The sequence below is a fragment of the Amblyomma americanum genome, chromosome 6 (assembly GCF_052857255.1).
Source record: "Amblyomma americanum isolate KBUSLIRL-KWMA chromosome 6, ASM5285725v1, whole genome shotgun sequence".
Lineage (NCBI taxonomy): Eukaryota > Metazoa > Arthropoda > Arachnida > Ixodida > Ixodidae > Amblyomma > Amblyomma americanum.
In genome coordinates, this window is record NC_135502.1 from 21,095,780 (window position 1) to 21,110,121 (window position 14,342).

Here is a 14,342-nt window from a genome sequence, read left to right on the forward strand (position 1 = left end):
GCTTCCGCGGGAACTCCAGGAAAACACCTGCGGGCATTTACTTGGTTGTCTGGTTGTACGAGGGTGGCAACCGACAGCAGAGAACATTTTTCGAAAAGCGTTGGTGTCGGCGCCCTCGGCAACACATTTTCTTTGCGTGGACAAATAAAATTTACCTTGTCTAAAAAAATATTGCCGAGAGCTAATTGAATTGCGAGCACAGCCGGTGGCCACGCCATTATAGTGACAACTCTCAATGCAGAGGATGAAGGAGAGGCTGTGCTTTTTTCGTTCGTTTAATTGAGGGAGGCCGGAAAGGCGCAGCTCTATTTTGAGGGAATCTGTTGAAGCCTGAAGGGTGCGACATGAATCCATTGGTGAAGTTATATAAAGAAGAATCGTTTGAGTCTTTTTCACCTGTTTGACTGCAGGGCATTTTCTTGCTCGCTGATCTGGTTTTTGAATTGGGTGGATCAGATTTTTGCCTTCTGGTGACTCAAATTACCTAGATTAAAGACTAGTTCCTTATCATAGCAAGTACAGCTTGAAATATTGTAACCTGTTTACAAAATAACCAAAAACTAGTGATATGGGACAACGGTTGTTCGTAGTTATTCCAGCCCTTTCTGCTGTGGCGAGGTTGCGACGACCTGTGCTTGGCAGCTATTCCTTGGAAAAACAGAACAACATGACAACTAACCCTATCAAAGTTATGACTGAGGTTCGGGCAGTTAAGTACAGCTTTACAAACTTGAAAACGCATCACAATACACAGGACTCGAAAGAAGTGGACGACATACCGCATTCAGTATTAACTGCTTATTTTGTTCCGCCAGCTACAAATAAATGTAGAAGAAAGCCAAGGAAAAGATTACCCCTGATGTCCCAACATTACAACCGTTGCTGGACGCATCGTGGAACAAGCAATGTGGTCTAAGAAGCTATTTCTTTTTCAAGAAGGCTGATAGACGGCAGGCTTACACACTCTCGTCATAGCTGATGAACAACCAGAGTTTCAAAGTTTTCCCCTTCCTTTGAAGTGCTTTGAAGGGAAATCTTTGGAGCGCCTATTATTCATCAGCGAGGACCAGATTGCGTAAGCCTGCCGTCTATCAGCCTTCTTGAAAACGAAATAGCTTCTTAGACCACATTGCTTATTCCACGATGCGTCCAACAACGGTTGTAATGTTGGATCAGTGGTTCAATGTTGGGTCATCCGGGTTACCTTTTTCTTGCATTCCTTTCCTTTCTTTTTTCTCAATATATTCGCGGCTGGCGGAATAAAAGAACAAGTTGATAGCGCAGTGTGTCGACCACATCTTTCTTGTCCTCCATGTTGCGCAGTCTTTCGTAACAGTGACCACTTGATGCGGGCTTTGTACCGTCTGCTGCAAAAGTTTATAGTCCACTGCGCCGTTCGGAGGGATGACGCCATGGACTGTAAACTTTTGCAACAGGCAGTACGTCGGCTTCTTCTCTAGCAACGCGCATGGTGTGCGTTAAGCATAAGCCTTATGTTTCCAAAGTACATAGTCTTATACTACGCTGACATCGCAAGACTTCAGACGAGGGAGTTCTATATTTTCAAACAACTTTAAGTGCAGTGCATATGTACAGTTATGGACAAGAGTTTTCAGGATGCGGATTGGAGAAAAAAAATTGTAGAGGACACCTGAGCTCGGCCTTAAGAGTATGTCGCGATAGCGTAATCGGTTACCTCGAGTATATGCGGAAGGTAATTCTGTACTTTACATTCATAGATGTCTGGGAGTCCTCATGCCTCTCCTGGCGCAGTGGTGCAGCGGTTGAGCGATGGCCCTGCGATGGCAGGTGCTCCCAGCGGTGGGCGTTGTGCGGTCAAGGTTGGCCATCCCTAGTGACCAATCATTAATTTAACTGCCACCTGTCACAGTAGCCATTTTTCTCATTATCCAGTGGGCAGATTGTGACGACGCCGCAAGGTCACGTGACATAGGGGACCCACCTGCTTTCTAGGTTGCGCTCTGGGAACCACCTGCCAGAGCCATGCCGGTGATTTATCGCTCACAACGCCGACACAAAATTTTCAGGTGAACGAGGCTTTAAATCTATCGTGTTAAAAAGTTCAGCATGGTTAGGCAAAGCAGGTCAAATAAAGGCAGAGAGGGATGAGGATACTTCTGCTCTCTATATGCTGGAGCAATTGCGCGGTGACTAGATGGCGATGCAACACATACAATCATTTTTTTTCTAATAATTAGAATCCCGTAAAGTTGTCTCCGGAACTGTACGGGCTGACATCATGTTTTGTTGCCGCAGCTAAAGGCCAACAATCGATCCTTGTGGCTAAAGACGGCAATAATAGAGAAATGCGACGCCTCAGCAAGAAAAATTAAGCCTTGAAAATTGTTCACTGTACCCACGCTGGATCCGCTTCTATTTTCTGTAACAGCGGCAGACTTGGTGTAACCAAATTAGGTCTGAAGAAACATCGCCTGCATGGACCTCCCGAAACAGCACCGGCAAGTATACTGAGCAGGAAATGAAATTAACTTGAAGATGTATGCAGCATTCTAATTTGATCTAGTCGCTGCGCTTTGGTAGCGCCGAAAAGAACCGTTTTGTTAGCCAAAGTTACTGGGTTTAAGCGGTGGACCACTGCGAACGCTTCCAATGTTTTCTCGAGGCCCCTTCAATTACTGCCGAAAGCAATGAAGTCTGGCTGACCGAACAAACCCCAGAACCCCATTACTATACTGTATTTGTATAACAGCTTTCCATTCTTCTGTGAAATTTTAGTGAATGATTCTGAAGTTTCTTAAACTAAGGTAAGGGGTTGATTAAATCAACATCTAAACGCGAATTCTTGAGTATTAGTTTTATACTGGTGCGTGTACGATTTTATCCCTCTTGTTTGGAGGTTAGATCGTTCACATCGTTTTGTTTGAATTGATTTCTTTAATTAGCGTCGACACGCCTGTATGCAGGCGCAACAAAGGCAATGACAAAACTTCCTTCTCCGCAGCATTTGCTGAAAAATATAGCGCAGTACAAGGGTACGCGAAGCGCAATTTTTTTTATCTGGTCGGTGTTTGTGTGACTGGGCCTACCAAGTAACCAGCATAGTGGTCAACTATTGCGCCACGCCATAGCTTTAATGAGAGAAACTCTTAACAATCTGAAATAAAGTTGTCTTGACCATTGTACACTGACAAGAAATGAAGCGTTATTAGTAAGCGCTGATGCCCACATATTAACAGTACAACAATTTAACCTCGGATATCTTGTCTCTCTATATTAAGAAAACCTTGAAGAACAAAATCACGTCGTCCTCTAGCCCTACGCGCAAAGGAAATTTCGTTTCATTAATTTATATTTATGTTCCAAGGTCTGTGCGACTTGTCTTTTTTACGCTTCGTATTGTTTTTAGACAGAGAAGACGCCTGTAGCCCAGACTTCGCAATCTCCCTTCTATGCAGTGAAACGCACAGCGCTGACAGCAGCGCAGGAATATAAAGAAAGCTCTAGTATGACCTCAAATAAAGCTCGGTGGAGAGAACTACATTGTGTATGGCACGTTGCTATAGGTTACAAGCTTGGTAAATGTGAACAATCGTTTCTGGCATGTATGGGTGTCACCAAGTGCTGCAGGGCGCTGGGCATATAAAAATTACCGCGAAAATTTGCAATATCTGGCACACACCACTGATTTCCTATGGCCGCAAAAACTCTTGGGTGCTAGAGCAGGAAGGACTTCAGGATGAAAGGAAGGAGCAGGAAGGACTTCAGGATGGAAGGAAGGAGCAGGAAGGAAGTCAGATTATGCAGCGTGTAGGAAGCCTAAGCCGTCACTGTCAACATTTTCGCTCGCTATTTCACGGGAGGCTTTAGTTTTCTTTGAATTAGAAATGAAAATATTCCCATTCAGTCCACGCAGAGTGAAATTTTAACACTTAAAAATGTACAGACCGCCGGCTGTATATGAAAAAAGAGAGTATTGGCTACACTTCATATATGCAGGATTGTTCAGCTTTCGGTTTGCTTTCGAGAATTGTATCAAATAACATTGCCGTGACCTCTGTCACTGTAGTGCATCTCTGACAAGCCGTCAACCAACGCGACCGCAATGATTTTTTTAATCGTTGAGATTGCATATTCTGACTGCAAAATGCAGGTTAACATTTTTCTTAGCGCGAAATTCAGCCGTGTTAGTAACGAGGTATAACAGTGGGCGGCAAAACGCATCAACCAAATAAATAATATTGACAAATTCTAATACAGGTTTAATGGAACCAATGGCGGCTTAGTGAAGAAGGATCCCATAAGGGACACGATTACGGTGGCAAGCATAGAAGAGATGCTGAAGGAGTCAAGGCTTCATTCGTTTGATAATGTGGTGAGAAAGGATCAACAGAATTTTGGAAGAAGGGATTTTGTATGGACATCGAAGGGAAGAGTACACTGGACCGACGGAAGAGGAAGTGGAAAGAATTGGTGAAGATAGATCTTTGGGAGAAGCTGTCACTGTTTAAAGCCGAAGACAGGATGAGAACTGATCAGAAACAGCGACACCCACATAAACAAGCGAGATAAGCTGAAGTTGGAAGAGAATTATAATGACCGATATCACAACCCTTATTTTTCTGCTCTTGTGACGGCAAACGCTTTCTAAACTTCAAATTAGAAACTGTGCTGTCTATTGGTCAAGCGAAAAGCGGGACGAAATGAATGACTAGCTGGCCGCCCTAGGCTTTCCCCACCATTCGGCGCGATTTTTCAAGAACCCCTTTCTGAACCGCGCATGGCTGGTCAAGAACGTGGTCGCACCGTCGGAGCACGCTTCCTTTTCTGCCCTGTTTCGCCATCTTCCCTTTTATATACATGCTTCTCTTTCGATTCAGGTTCCCCTTTCCCCAGGTTGCCCCTTTCTCGTGGGGGAGACTGAGGGCGGAGTCGGTGGGCGCCGCCACCTCTCGCAAGGGTCGCCAGATGGGGCTGGTATCATCGATTCGGCAAGCGCCAGTCATTTTTGCCTCTCCGCCTCCCCAGAACCTGTCCCTCGCTTCCTCCCTCCTTTCCTCCGTGACCGCTCAGCGAGATCTCCCAGTCGCTTGCCGCATTCGCGTCGGTCCCGGCCTTGCAACGCGACGGCCGCCGACCTCGCCGCTGCGACGTTGGGCTGCAACCCCTGTGGCATCATTAGAACCGATTCGACCTGCCGCCGCTCGGCTCAGTCCATCGTTTGTTTTAATCTTTAACATTCAAGTTTGGCACTTCTGTTAAGCTTTTGTTGTTTCACTAAGTTGTTATCTGCGGCAAAATACTTTGTGAAAGTTTTTGTTTTACTTTGGGATGTTCCTAAAAGTGCTGTCTTAGCAAATTTGTATTTGCAAGATATTTCACTCTTTAAGTTCGGGGCTCTTTTTTTTTACTTTTCTCAGATAGGACGCTAGCTGGTTAACAGCCGCTTGTTAACGTCCCGGAAGTGGTTCCATCTCGGACGTCAGCCTTCGCTCTTCGTCGTCCGAGGCCTTCTAGCAGCGCCAAGTTGCAACCCTTGCATCGATGGTTATGTGCTGTGCCAAGCATTGTGATCTCCGGGGAGAAGCAAGATTGAAAGTTTTCAGAACGCTGCCGCCTCCTTTGAATCAAACTCAGAAGAAAAGACTTCACTGGATTAAACCGGCACGAGATTCACATGCCTGCGTAACACTGATGTGGACTTTTTTCCTGGTAACACTTCCAGGGATTGCAGCAGGTAAGGTTTTTTCCACCTCACTATTTCTTCACACCTTCAGTTTGATTGTTTCTACCTGCATGACTTAAAAATAGTTATGTGTTTGCGAACGTCAATCGTCATATGTTACTGTAGGAAAACAAGAGTGCACATACCCAGATTTTCGGTATAACGTTTATCTGTGGAGCAGCAGCTAAGTTCATACATTGCTACCTGCACTGCCTTCTGGCGTTCACGTGAAAAAAGAACCTTGAAAATGAACATTGGGTGTTTCATGACCGAGTTGTAGAAGGAACGACAGTAGATAGACCTGAGTACCTGAGTGCATCCTTCTTAGAGCAATGCACGGATTGTAATGACTTTCGTATTCTCTGTTTGAAAGAAAAGTTTGATGGAAGCAGAAGTCCTCGCATGTAAAGCGGTCATGCTGTAACTGCAGTAGGTTTCGATTTATAAATTTTTTCGAGAGGGATAATATTTTTCTACGATGCGCCAAGGTTCTTTTACTATAAGCAAGAAATCTAGGTGCCAGCGTTTAACTTAACGTTCCCACGGCACACTCATAGTTGTTTGCTACCTAAAGAGTTATTCTTAAGGTTCTCAGAAAAATGTTGATCTCTCTTTATGGCACAAGCATTAAATTTGGAGTGAGCGCTTTTTAACTAAAGCATCAAATTCAAATTACAAAAGTGTCAAGTCACGCCAGAGTATTCCCAGCCATGAGATCCCCATTGCGTTTCGTTTCAGTATAGGTGTTACGTAGAGTGCGCTTAAGTATAAACGAAAATACTTATTCGTATTCAGCCAATAATTAGTCCATACCCACCAGCAAAAAATACACCGTTTTATTTTCTTCACAATAGTTCTCCTTGTTAAGTATAGTGCAGATGAGACATATTGAACTTCACTGTTGAAATAAACAAAATTCGTTCTTTTGGACAAAAGGACTGGTCTCTTTTATATTGAAACTGCCTGTGTCTGTAAAATCATGAAACTTGGCTTTACAGCTGATTTTTGTTTGAAAGATAAAAGTGCGCCGATGTTCTAAATTACTCTGCATTTTACCTAATATATGTAGATAGTTTAGTTTTGCATTGGTTTTGCTGTATTCGCCTTAAAGGGAATCTCTGTATCGCCATCTTCTCCTAATTCACCATCTTCCTGCAGCATTTATTTGCATATCCCAGGTTGAACGCAAAGCTGCTGTGCCTTCTTGAATTACTAATGCGCAGGAAGTGTAGGCACAAAGGAACCACAGTGCGAAGCATTCAAACGGGAGAGAGCCTTTGATTTCATTCTCGAGTAGCGTCAGCTTCCGTGCCGACAAGCAAGGAATAGCAAATTGAGGACATGGTACTCCGTCCGGCGAGCTCCCGCTGGAGGCGAGGGCAACGCGCAGAGATTAAGCTGCTGTTTCAGCATATTTGAATCTTATTATACCGCCCGTTTTTCTCATCCTCGAAATGGCTTCCTTTTTATTTCGTGAAGAACGCGAGCACTTTCAACACGCGCCAACCGGAGCGAAATCTCTGCTTGTTGAAACAGTTTTCAGAATGAGCTCTTCTCGGGGAAGCTGAACATAAAGGTAGCACCAGAAGTGCATTATCCAGCTTGGGGATGAGCTGGAGCTAACATGTATCGTTGATAGAAACAACCAGGCACTTTACGGATGTTAGTAGAAATCGAATAAAATGTCTGAGTTAGTTCACGCAGCCTCATATCGTTTACATGCATTGTTGAATATTTTGCTTCTCAACTCAGGTCACAAAAAATGCTAATAGTCTGGTTGAAATAATTATTGTACTAAGGTCACTGACAAAACGCGCTTCACAAGCGGTTTGAAAATATTGTATCTTTTGCTTTTTTTCAAGTTTCCAAAAAGGTTTGGCGAATCATCGCATTTCTTGCTAAATAGGTAGTCTGGGATGCCTTGAAGTTAATTAGAGTCTTGTTTTAGCACACCATCGTAACCTTTGCGTTCACTCACTGCAATTCTTATGAGTCATGCCGGGTAAGGGATCAGAGATAGCTGTTGAAATTGACCCTAGGAAGCTCAAGGGCCTTGTTGACACAGGACGCACTCTGTTGCGTGTTCGCCGGCTGTGATCTTCAAGTTCCTGTGCCGAAAAAAAAAAAGGACGCCGCTAACCAGAGATAAAAAAAATAGAGAAGTGCCAAAACGGGAAACGATTCATTTGCAAGCAGTACAGCGAGAAATGATTAATATAGAAAAGTTTTTGACAGACTTTAGGAGAATTATGGCATTGGTGGTGAGAAACCCAGCGCGCGTTTATTTTTCTGGGCACTCAACCGGCACTTTTCGGGTGTGGTTTCGTGTTATGTGGACACGAAGATTTTTTTTTTACATTGCCGAATTTGAAGGAATTTTTTCTAGGCAGCTCATGGTACAAGAAAAATCCTTGAAGGTCCGCCTGGACACGTAGTGTTGGGCGTCTTTTAAGGTTAGCTGTTAATAACCGCTTAGTGCAGCATATTCACCTTATGTCACGCTCATATTGGAGGCAACAGTGATGTCTGCTTCAGCGACGGCTCCACATGTAGCCCAAGCACAACCAAATGTTTTCATATAGAAGAATATTTGCCAACGAGATCATTGCACACGCGTCCGGGGTTCTATACCAACTGAGCTACGGCGACGGCTGATATTCGGAGGTCATGGGTTCGGATCCCACCGATGGCATGGTTGTTTTTCCTGCTGCTTTATAAGTAATTTTCTTTAAGCGACAGGTTAATCTAAGTATTATTTTTGCATTGACCAGCACTACAAATTAAAAAAATATATAGAAGCATTTTCCTATGCACCTTGGTTTCGTTGACTGTTGGCTTCCTTCATAGCTTTGTCAAGCCCCTCAATATATATATATATATATATATATATATATATATATATATATATATATATATATATATATATATATATATATATATATATATATATATATATATATATATATATATATATATATATATATATATATATATATATATATGGCAGCGGCTGGAATAGTGGCGGTGCCGCTGTAGGTTATGTATATATATAAATATTTATTCCTGAAGACTAACGTCTTCAGAAACGACCATTATACCACTTCAGGGTTAAAAAAGAAAGTGAACTTTTGCTAGCTGTGGCGCACTTGAGCACAAAGAGCACTTGACTGTAGCAAGCATACCCAACCTAATTTTGAAGCTATTCAACTCACAAAAAACTGTACAATTCGAAACAGAATGAGAAACTTTAAATATCGGTTTTGAATAACGTGCTACTAGGAACAGGTCTGGAATCGTTCATAAATCATAGAACTTCTAGCGCACGACTCTAAACACTAAATCTAATGCAATTCAGTCCACAAATAACCACAGAAAAATCAGAATCTACAGCGTAGAGGGCGCTGTAACGCTAGTTTAAAGAAGATTAAAAATGAGTACCACTGAAAAGGCTTTGTAATCAACGCGACTCTGTTTTATCTGCACGCATTCTTCGGGGTTTATGAGCAATCTGTAAGCTAAGTACGATTTGTTGCAATGCTGCACGTTTATTTGCACTCCAGAAAAAGCTGCGGAAGTTTGAATAGGGGAATGAAATATTTTGCATGTTTTTAGCTCCTTAGGAATCCCGCCGTGTTGCACGTTACATCAATGGTACCTACCGTATTCATATGTGAGCAGCTATGGCATTCCTTGCGTTTTTTATTGTGATACACTAGGCGATTGAAGCTTCTGGCTAGAACACATTCAAAGGGCGATTGTTCGCAGACCCTTTAATTTGGCGTACCAGAATGATGTTTAATGGGTAAAAAAAAAAGACTGTGCATAAGTTGGAGCGCGATGCTGAAGTTTGGCGCTGCAAAAAATTTGGTTGGGCTTTATAGGTTGCTCGATACACGAGAACAGATCATGGTGATACTTCTGACAGAATGCAGGGTAATGGCTGCGCATAGAGCTCGTATGCTACTTTATTGTCTTAAGCTATAATTCCCGGAGCCGCACAACACAGTTCCAACAGGAGGAACTAAACACTAGGCATTTTTCTGGTTCTGATGAAGCATTTCACGAAACGTTTCTATTAAAATTATGAGCTTCGCTTTTGCCTAATATTTTGCTATCTTTCACCATCTGATACCACGCTGTTATCGTTGTGAAAGTATCCTGAGCACATGATATCATTTGGTCACCCCATGAAACAAGCGTACGTATTTTGACCAGGATCAGTTGAAGGATAGCTTGGTGCGCTTCGCTAACTATGGAGGAGTTGTTGAAAAATGGTCTCGCAGTGTCTCGCATTGTCTCGAATTGTCTTACTTGTGTACGTTTAGGCGGCGCTGTCAGTCTTGCGGTTTTTTTAGTGAGTGCATGCTTGTACTTAAGCAAGACATGTATGTTGTTCGGTAATTACTACTTTCAGTTCAGCAACACAGCGTAAAGCGTAAACTATGTCTGCCACAACCGACAAATGGTGTCTCGCATAACTTTTAATTGCATTTTCTTTAATATATGTCCATAAATTTGCAGAAGAGTCAAAAAGTGGGCAGTGGTGTTCAGCTTGTCAGTTTTCCTTTCCGTGACTAAAAAAAAAAAAAAACCATCCGCGGAAAATTGTTTTACTCTTCTAATGACAAACTGCTTTTGGAGCGTGAATGCATTATATCATGGACATTCAGCCCGCTCTTCTTCACCAGGCTCTGCTCACAGCTATAATAAAGCGATATTTTACTCTCACTTTTCTTATGTGAGCTGTTTGATGAACAACAGCATGATTTGCAAGTGTTTTTTTTTTTGCTAATTTTATCGACTCAGCGCACGCTGACGAAGTTTTCTTCAATATAATGCTTTATATAGGAATGTAATATGAAAGAACATTAAATGCGGTGACACTGCGATTAGAGTACCTCTAGTCGAGCGTTTGTCGAGCTAACAGCTTTCACATACCGCTAGTGTTTTATCTTCTGTTTTGTTTCGTAACTAAATATTCCCATACACTATTAGTGTTAATGATAAAAAAGACTTAAATAAGCGTGGACTATTTTATTAATGAGTCTAATAATGTTGCCTGTTAGTAAAAAAGGAAAGTGACGCGCATGCCTTGCGAGTTTCCGTTCGAAGTATTGCCCCATCGGACGGCTTCGAGCTTGTGACTTCTTGCGCAGTAGCTGAACGGCGCAGCGACGAAACAACCGTGGCCACTGAAACTACATTTTATATTCTCACGTATTGTTTCGGTTCACTCCAGTGCCAAAACAAAACTATATTTTTTCTAGTTAAAAAATTCTCACACTTCTTCAGACAAAAACTCTCAGTGCTACTTGCGCGAGAATATTATCCCTTTGAGGCCCGGCGTCTTCGATTCTGCACGGGACCTTTCAAACTATGCTTTTATTTTTTGATGCACCTAGAGCTGTTTTCACGAAATCATTGAAGCCGGCTGTATTTGAAATTTGAAATCTCTACTGGGCGTGCTTAAAGAGCAAGGGTTGAACATGAATGAAATAAAGATGAGTGTCGTGAAGTTCTATGGTGCGCCCAAGAGGTGCTGTTCGGTGCTGTAACTTTTTTCTTCTGTCACGCTTTGGAACGTTCTAATAAAGGAAGCTATAACTATTTTTTCTTTGCGGAAACAAGTTCTGACGATAAAAACTTAAGTAATCGGGCATAAATGTTTGTTTTTCTTAAATTAAGGCTGAAATTTTGTTGGCGTAGAAGTTGGCAGCGTGCACTAATTCGTAACATTTCTGAGCCATTTATTTTATTTTTGTCAAGTAGAGGGTGTGAAATATACACAAACAAATTTTCAAATTGTTCTCGATAGCACAAGATAATGCTTGTCTGAGAGGATTATAGTTTCTATTATACGTCAAACACGCGAGACTAATTTTAAATAAACACTATGAAGTGTACTCTGGGCTACGGGAATGTAGTGCAATTTCACCATCTGGTACACAGCTATCGAGCGCACGCCTTTGCGCCTAAGAGCCCGCGCTGTAAATAGAAAAGTTGAGAACCACAGGCACTACATTGTTTGTACATGTGGTGCCTGTTCGAAGTTTCTAATTAACCGACAGTTTTGGTTAGTTAAGTTTTAAGCAGCGCACATTTTGATTTTCCTTGCTGGCGCTGCGCATTGTTTCTCCGTTTCCGCAACTTAAACTGCCACAACAGTCGACGTTGTGAGCAAATTTATTAAACACAGGTTGCGAGGAGGATAATGTGAGAGCCTCTTTCTATGACAAAGTTCTGACGACGAGCTTTGTGAAGGAAGAAAAAATGAAATAAATCAGGCTGCTTCAGACAAGTCATTATCTTCACGCTAGGTTGTGTATGTACATCGTTTCTATTTTGTTGCAATAAACAGCAGTGTCAGCCAACCAAGCGCTACTGTTTACTTTTCTTTTCCTGTTACCGTTAGAGTATAGGGCATGAGTCGTTTTCTTTGTTTATCCTGTGTAATCAAACGTATATACTATATCACTAAACATAACGCTCCCTTAGTTGTCATCGCTTTTCGTTTATCTTCTACTGTGTTATAAAAGACCGTCATGCCGTTTCGATTGCTGTTTGCTTAGCAACACTCGACGTTAGCCCACTACCGGAATGTTTTCCGAGTCAACCGAGGCTTTTTGCGGTCACCACTCTTGTCAGCACAGGACTAGCGGAAAAAATTTAAAGGAAGGTCATATAGATGTTATAAGCACTTCATAAAAAACTGGTTGATTTGGTTGGTTTCATGAGGTTTAACGGCTCAAAGTGACTATGGCTATGCGGGAAACGGTAGTGGCGGGCTCCACATAATTTCTATCACGTTGGGATCTTTAACGTGCACTGACATCGCACAGTACGCGGGCCTCTACATTTCCCCTGTATCGAAATGCGACCGCCGCGGCTCGGATCGAGCCCGCATCTTTGGAGTCAGCAGCCGAAAAACAACCACTTAGGCAGCTCAGCGGCTGTTCATAAAAAATGACGGGTTTATCTCTAAAACAGGGTAGATTGTGGTGTATGGACGTTATATGGAAAATCAAATGGGCAAGTGAGGCTAGGACCGAATTCGGACTACGATAAACTGACAGGCACATGAGCCGAGAGACTGCGAATAAAACAGAAGTACAGGAGAAGCCAGAATTTTTAAATAGCCAGTCTTAGTATTTTACATTGGTGAAATTCACAAAAACTCCAAGATACTTTCAAATAGTTTTTGAATAGCGCGATGCGCTTTCTGCTTCTATGGCCCGCTTATACCTGGACCGAGCACCTCCAGCAGAGTGGAAGGTGTGCGCTTAATCTGGCCCTTCGGTCCTATCTGCGCATGAGCACTTGCCGCTTCATGGATGTGCGCGTAATGGAAGCGGACAGCGGTAGTGGATTGCGGACCGCACAGTGCATACCTTTCATTTGTTAGCAAAATTCAACCCGTATTATCAGATGTATTCTGTTTTCCGTAATTTAATCCCACCTTGCCTTTCGCACCGTGGGTTTCATATTGGTTGTCTTTGTTCGCTTGCTTGTATCTGGCTGATGATGCGCTTTTTAAATGTTTATCAGCACATGTATCGCTTTATAAAAAAACAAAAACAAAAAACACCGTGGGCAGTTACCCCAGCTCACACAAGTTATTTTGTGGACAGAAAGTGTGAATACTTTCTGTACACGCCAAACATGATGCAGGAAATGCTGTGGATTGAATATTTACTTGGAGCGTGATAAAATAGGCCGGTTCAGGAGTTAATGCCTTTTGTAGTGTATGCTTTTCTGCCGCAGCTATTTGGTAGCTTCAACACTCTGCGTTTCTTCCTGCCTCGTTGTCTGGCACAGGTTGGTGTGACGCTCCGAAGCTCCCAGTGATTGAATAAAATGGTTGGCTCAGATTGCACATTGTACCCTCCAAGGTTGCAGACAAATGGTAGCTACTGTGTTGGAGGCAGCATATCTGGCATGACTTGCTCATTTTAGCAGTTAATTTAGTCTTTTCATTACCCCCTCGCATGCGAGAGGTGCGGGGTTCGATGCCCAATGTCTCTGGGTACCAACCGGTTCTACAGTGGGTACAAGCTTTCCCCTGGCCCTGTCCTCGGCTTCTTTCGGGTGAAATACTTGGAAAATGGTTTTTTTTTGCCCTACCTTGGCTTTCGTGCTTAATGTGCCTTGTTTGGCCAAAACAGGCCTTGAGCTATAAAAATTTTCCATCACCATCAGCTCTTCCGAACACTTAATAATTAAGGGCTACTGGAGACTTATCCCGTCTGGTACTGTTGCTTTTTGCACACCACATTGGAGGCACACTGCTAAGTGCAAGCACATGCGAGAGAAAAATCACAGAGCTCTGTAGCATACAGCATTCTCGGCTGTAAGCTAGTAAAAATGAGCGAAGCATTTTGTATTAAGTCAGGTTCAGGTGAAGTGCACGGTTTCTTAAGATTGTAGTTTTTTGTCTGGGAGAGGAATTAGTGCGGAGAGGAATTGCGCAAAATGCGCTTTCTGCGGCTGCCGCTAGGTTGAATCTCTGTTGCTGCGGGTACCGCAGTAACGAAGTCCTTAAGTCGGCTGCATCAAATAGAATGGGAATAGAGGAATAGACACCATTTGATCGTGACTCGGTTTAGGGCGTTAAGTGCGGCGCTTACCACGCTACTGAGCA

At 42.8% G+C, this 14,342-nt stretch overlaps 1 protein-coding gene across 1 annotated transcript in view; it reads left to right on the top strand.

Moving 5' to 3' along the window:
* The first annotated feature begins 5,063 nt into the window (after positions 1–5,063).
* Positions 5,064–14,342, top strand: part of LOC144136436 (neural cell adhesion molecule 2-like) — a 46,669-nt gene continuing 37,390 nt past the window's right edge. The window contains exon 1 of the mRNA XM_077668749.1: positions 5,064–5,716. Coding sequence (XP_077524875.1) covers positions 5,524–5,716 — 193 coding nt within the window. The 5' untranslated portion in view covers positions 5,064–5,523. The remainder of the gene's footprint in view (positions 5,717–14,342) is intronic.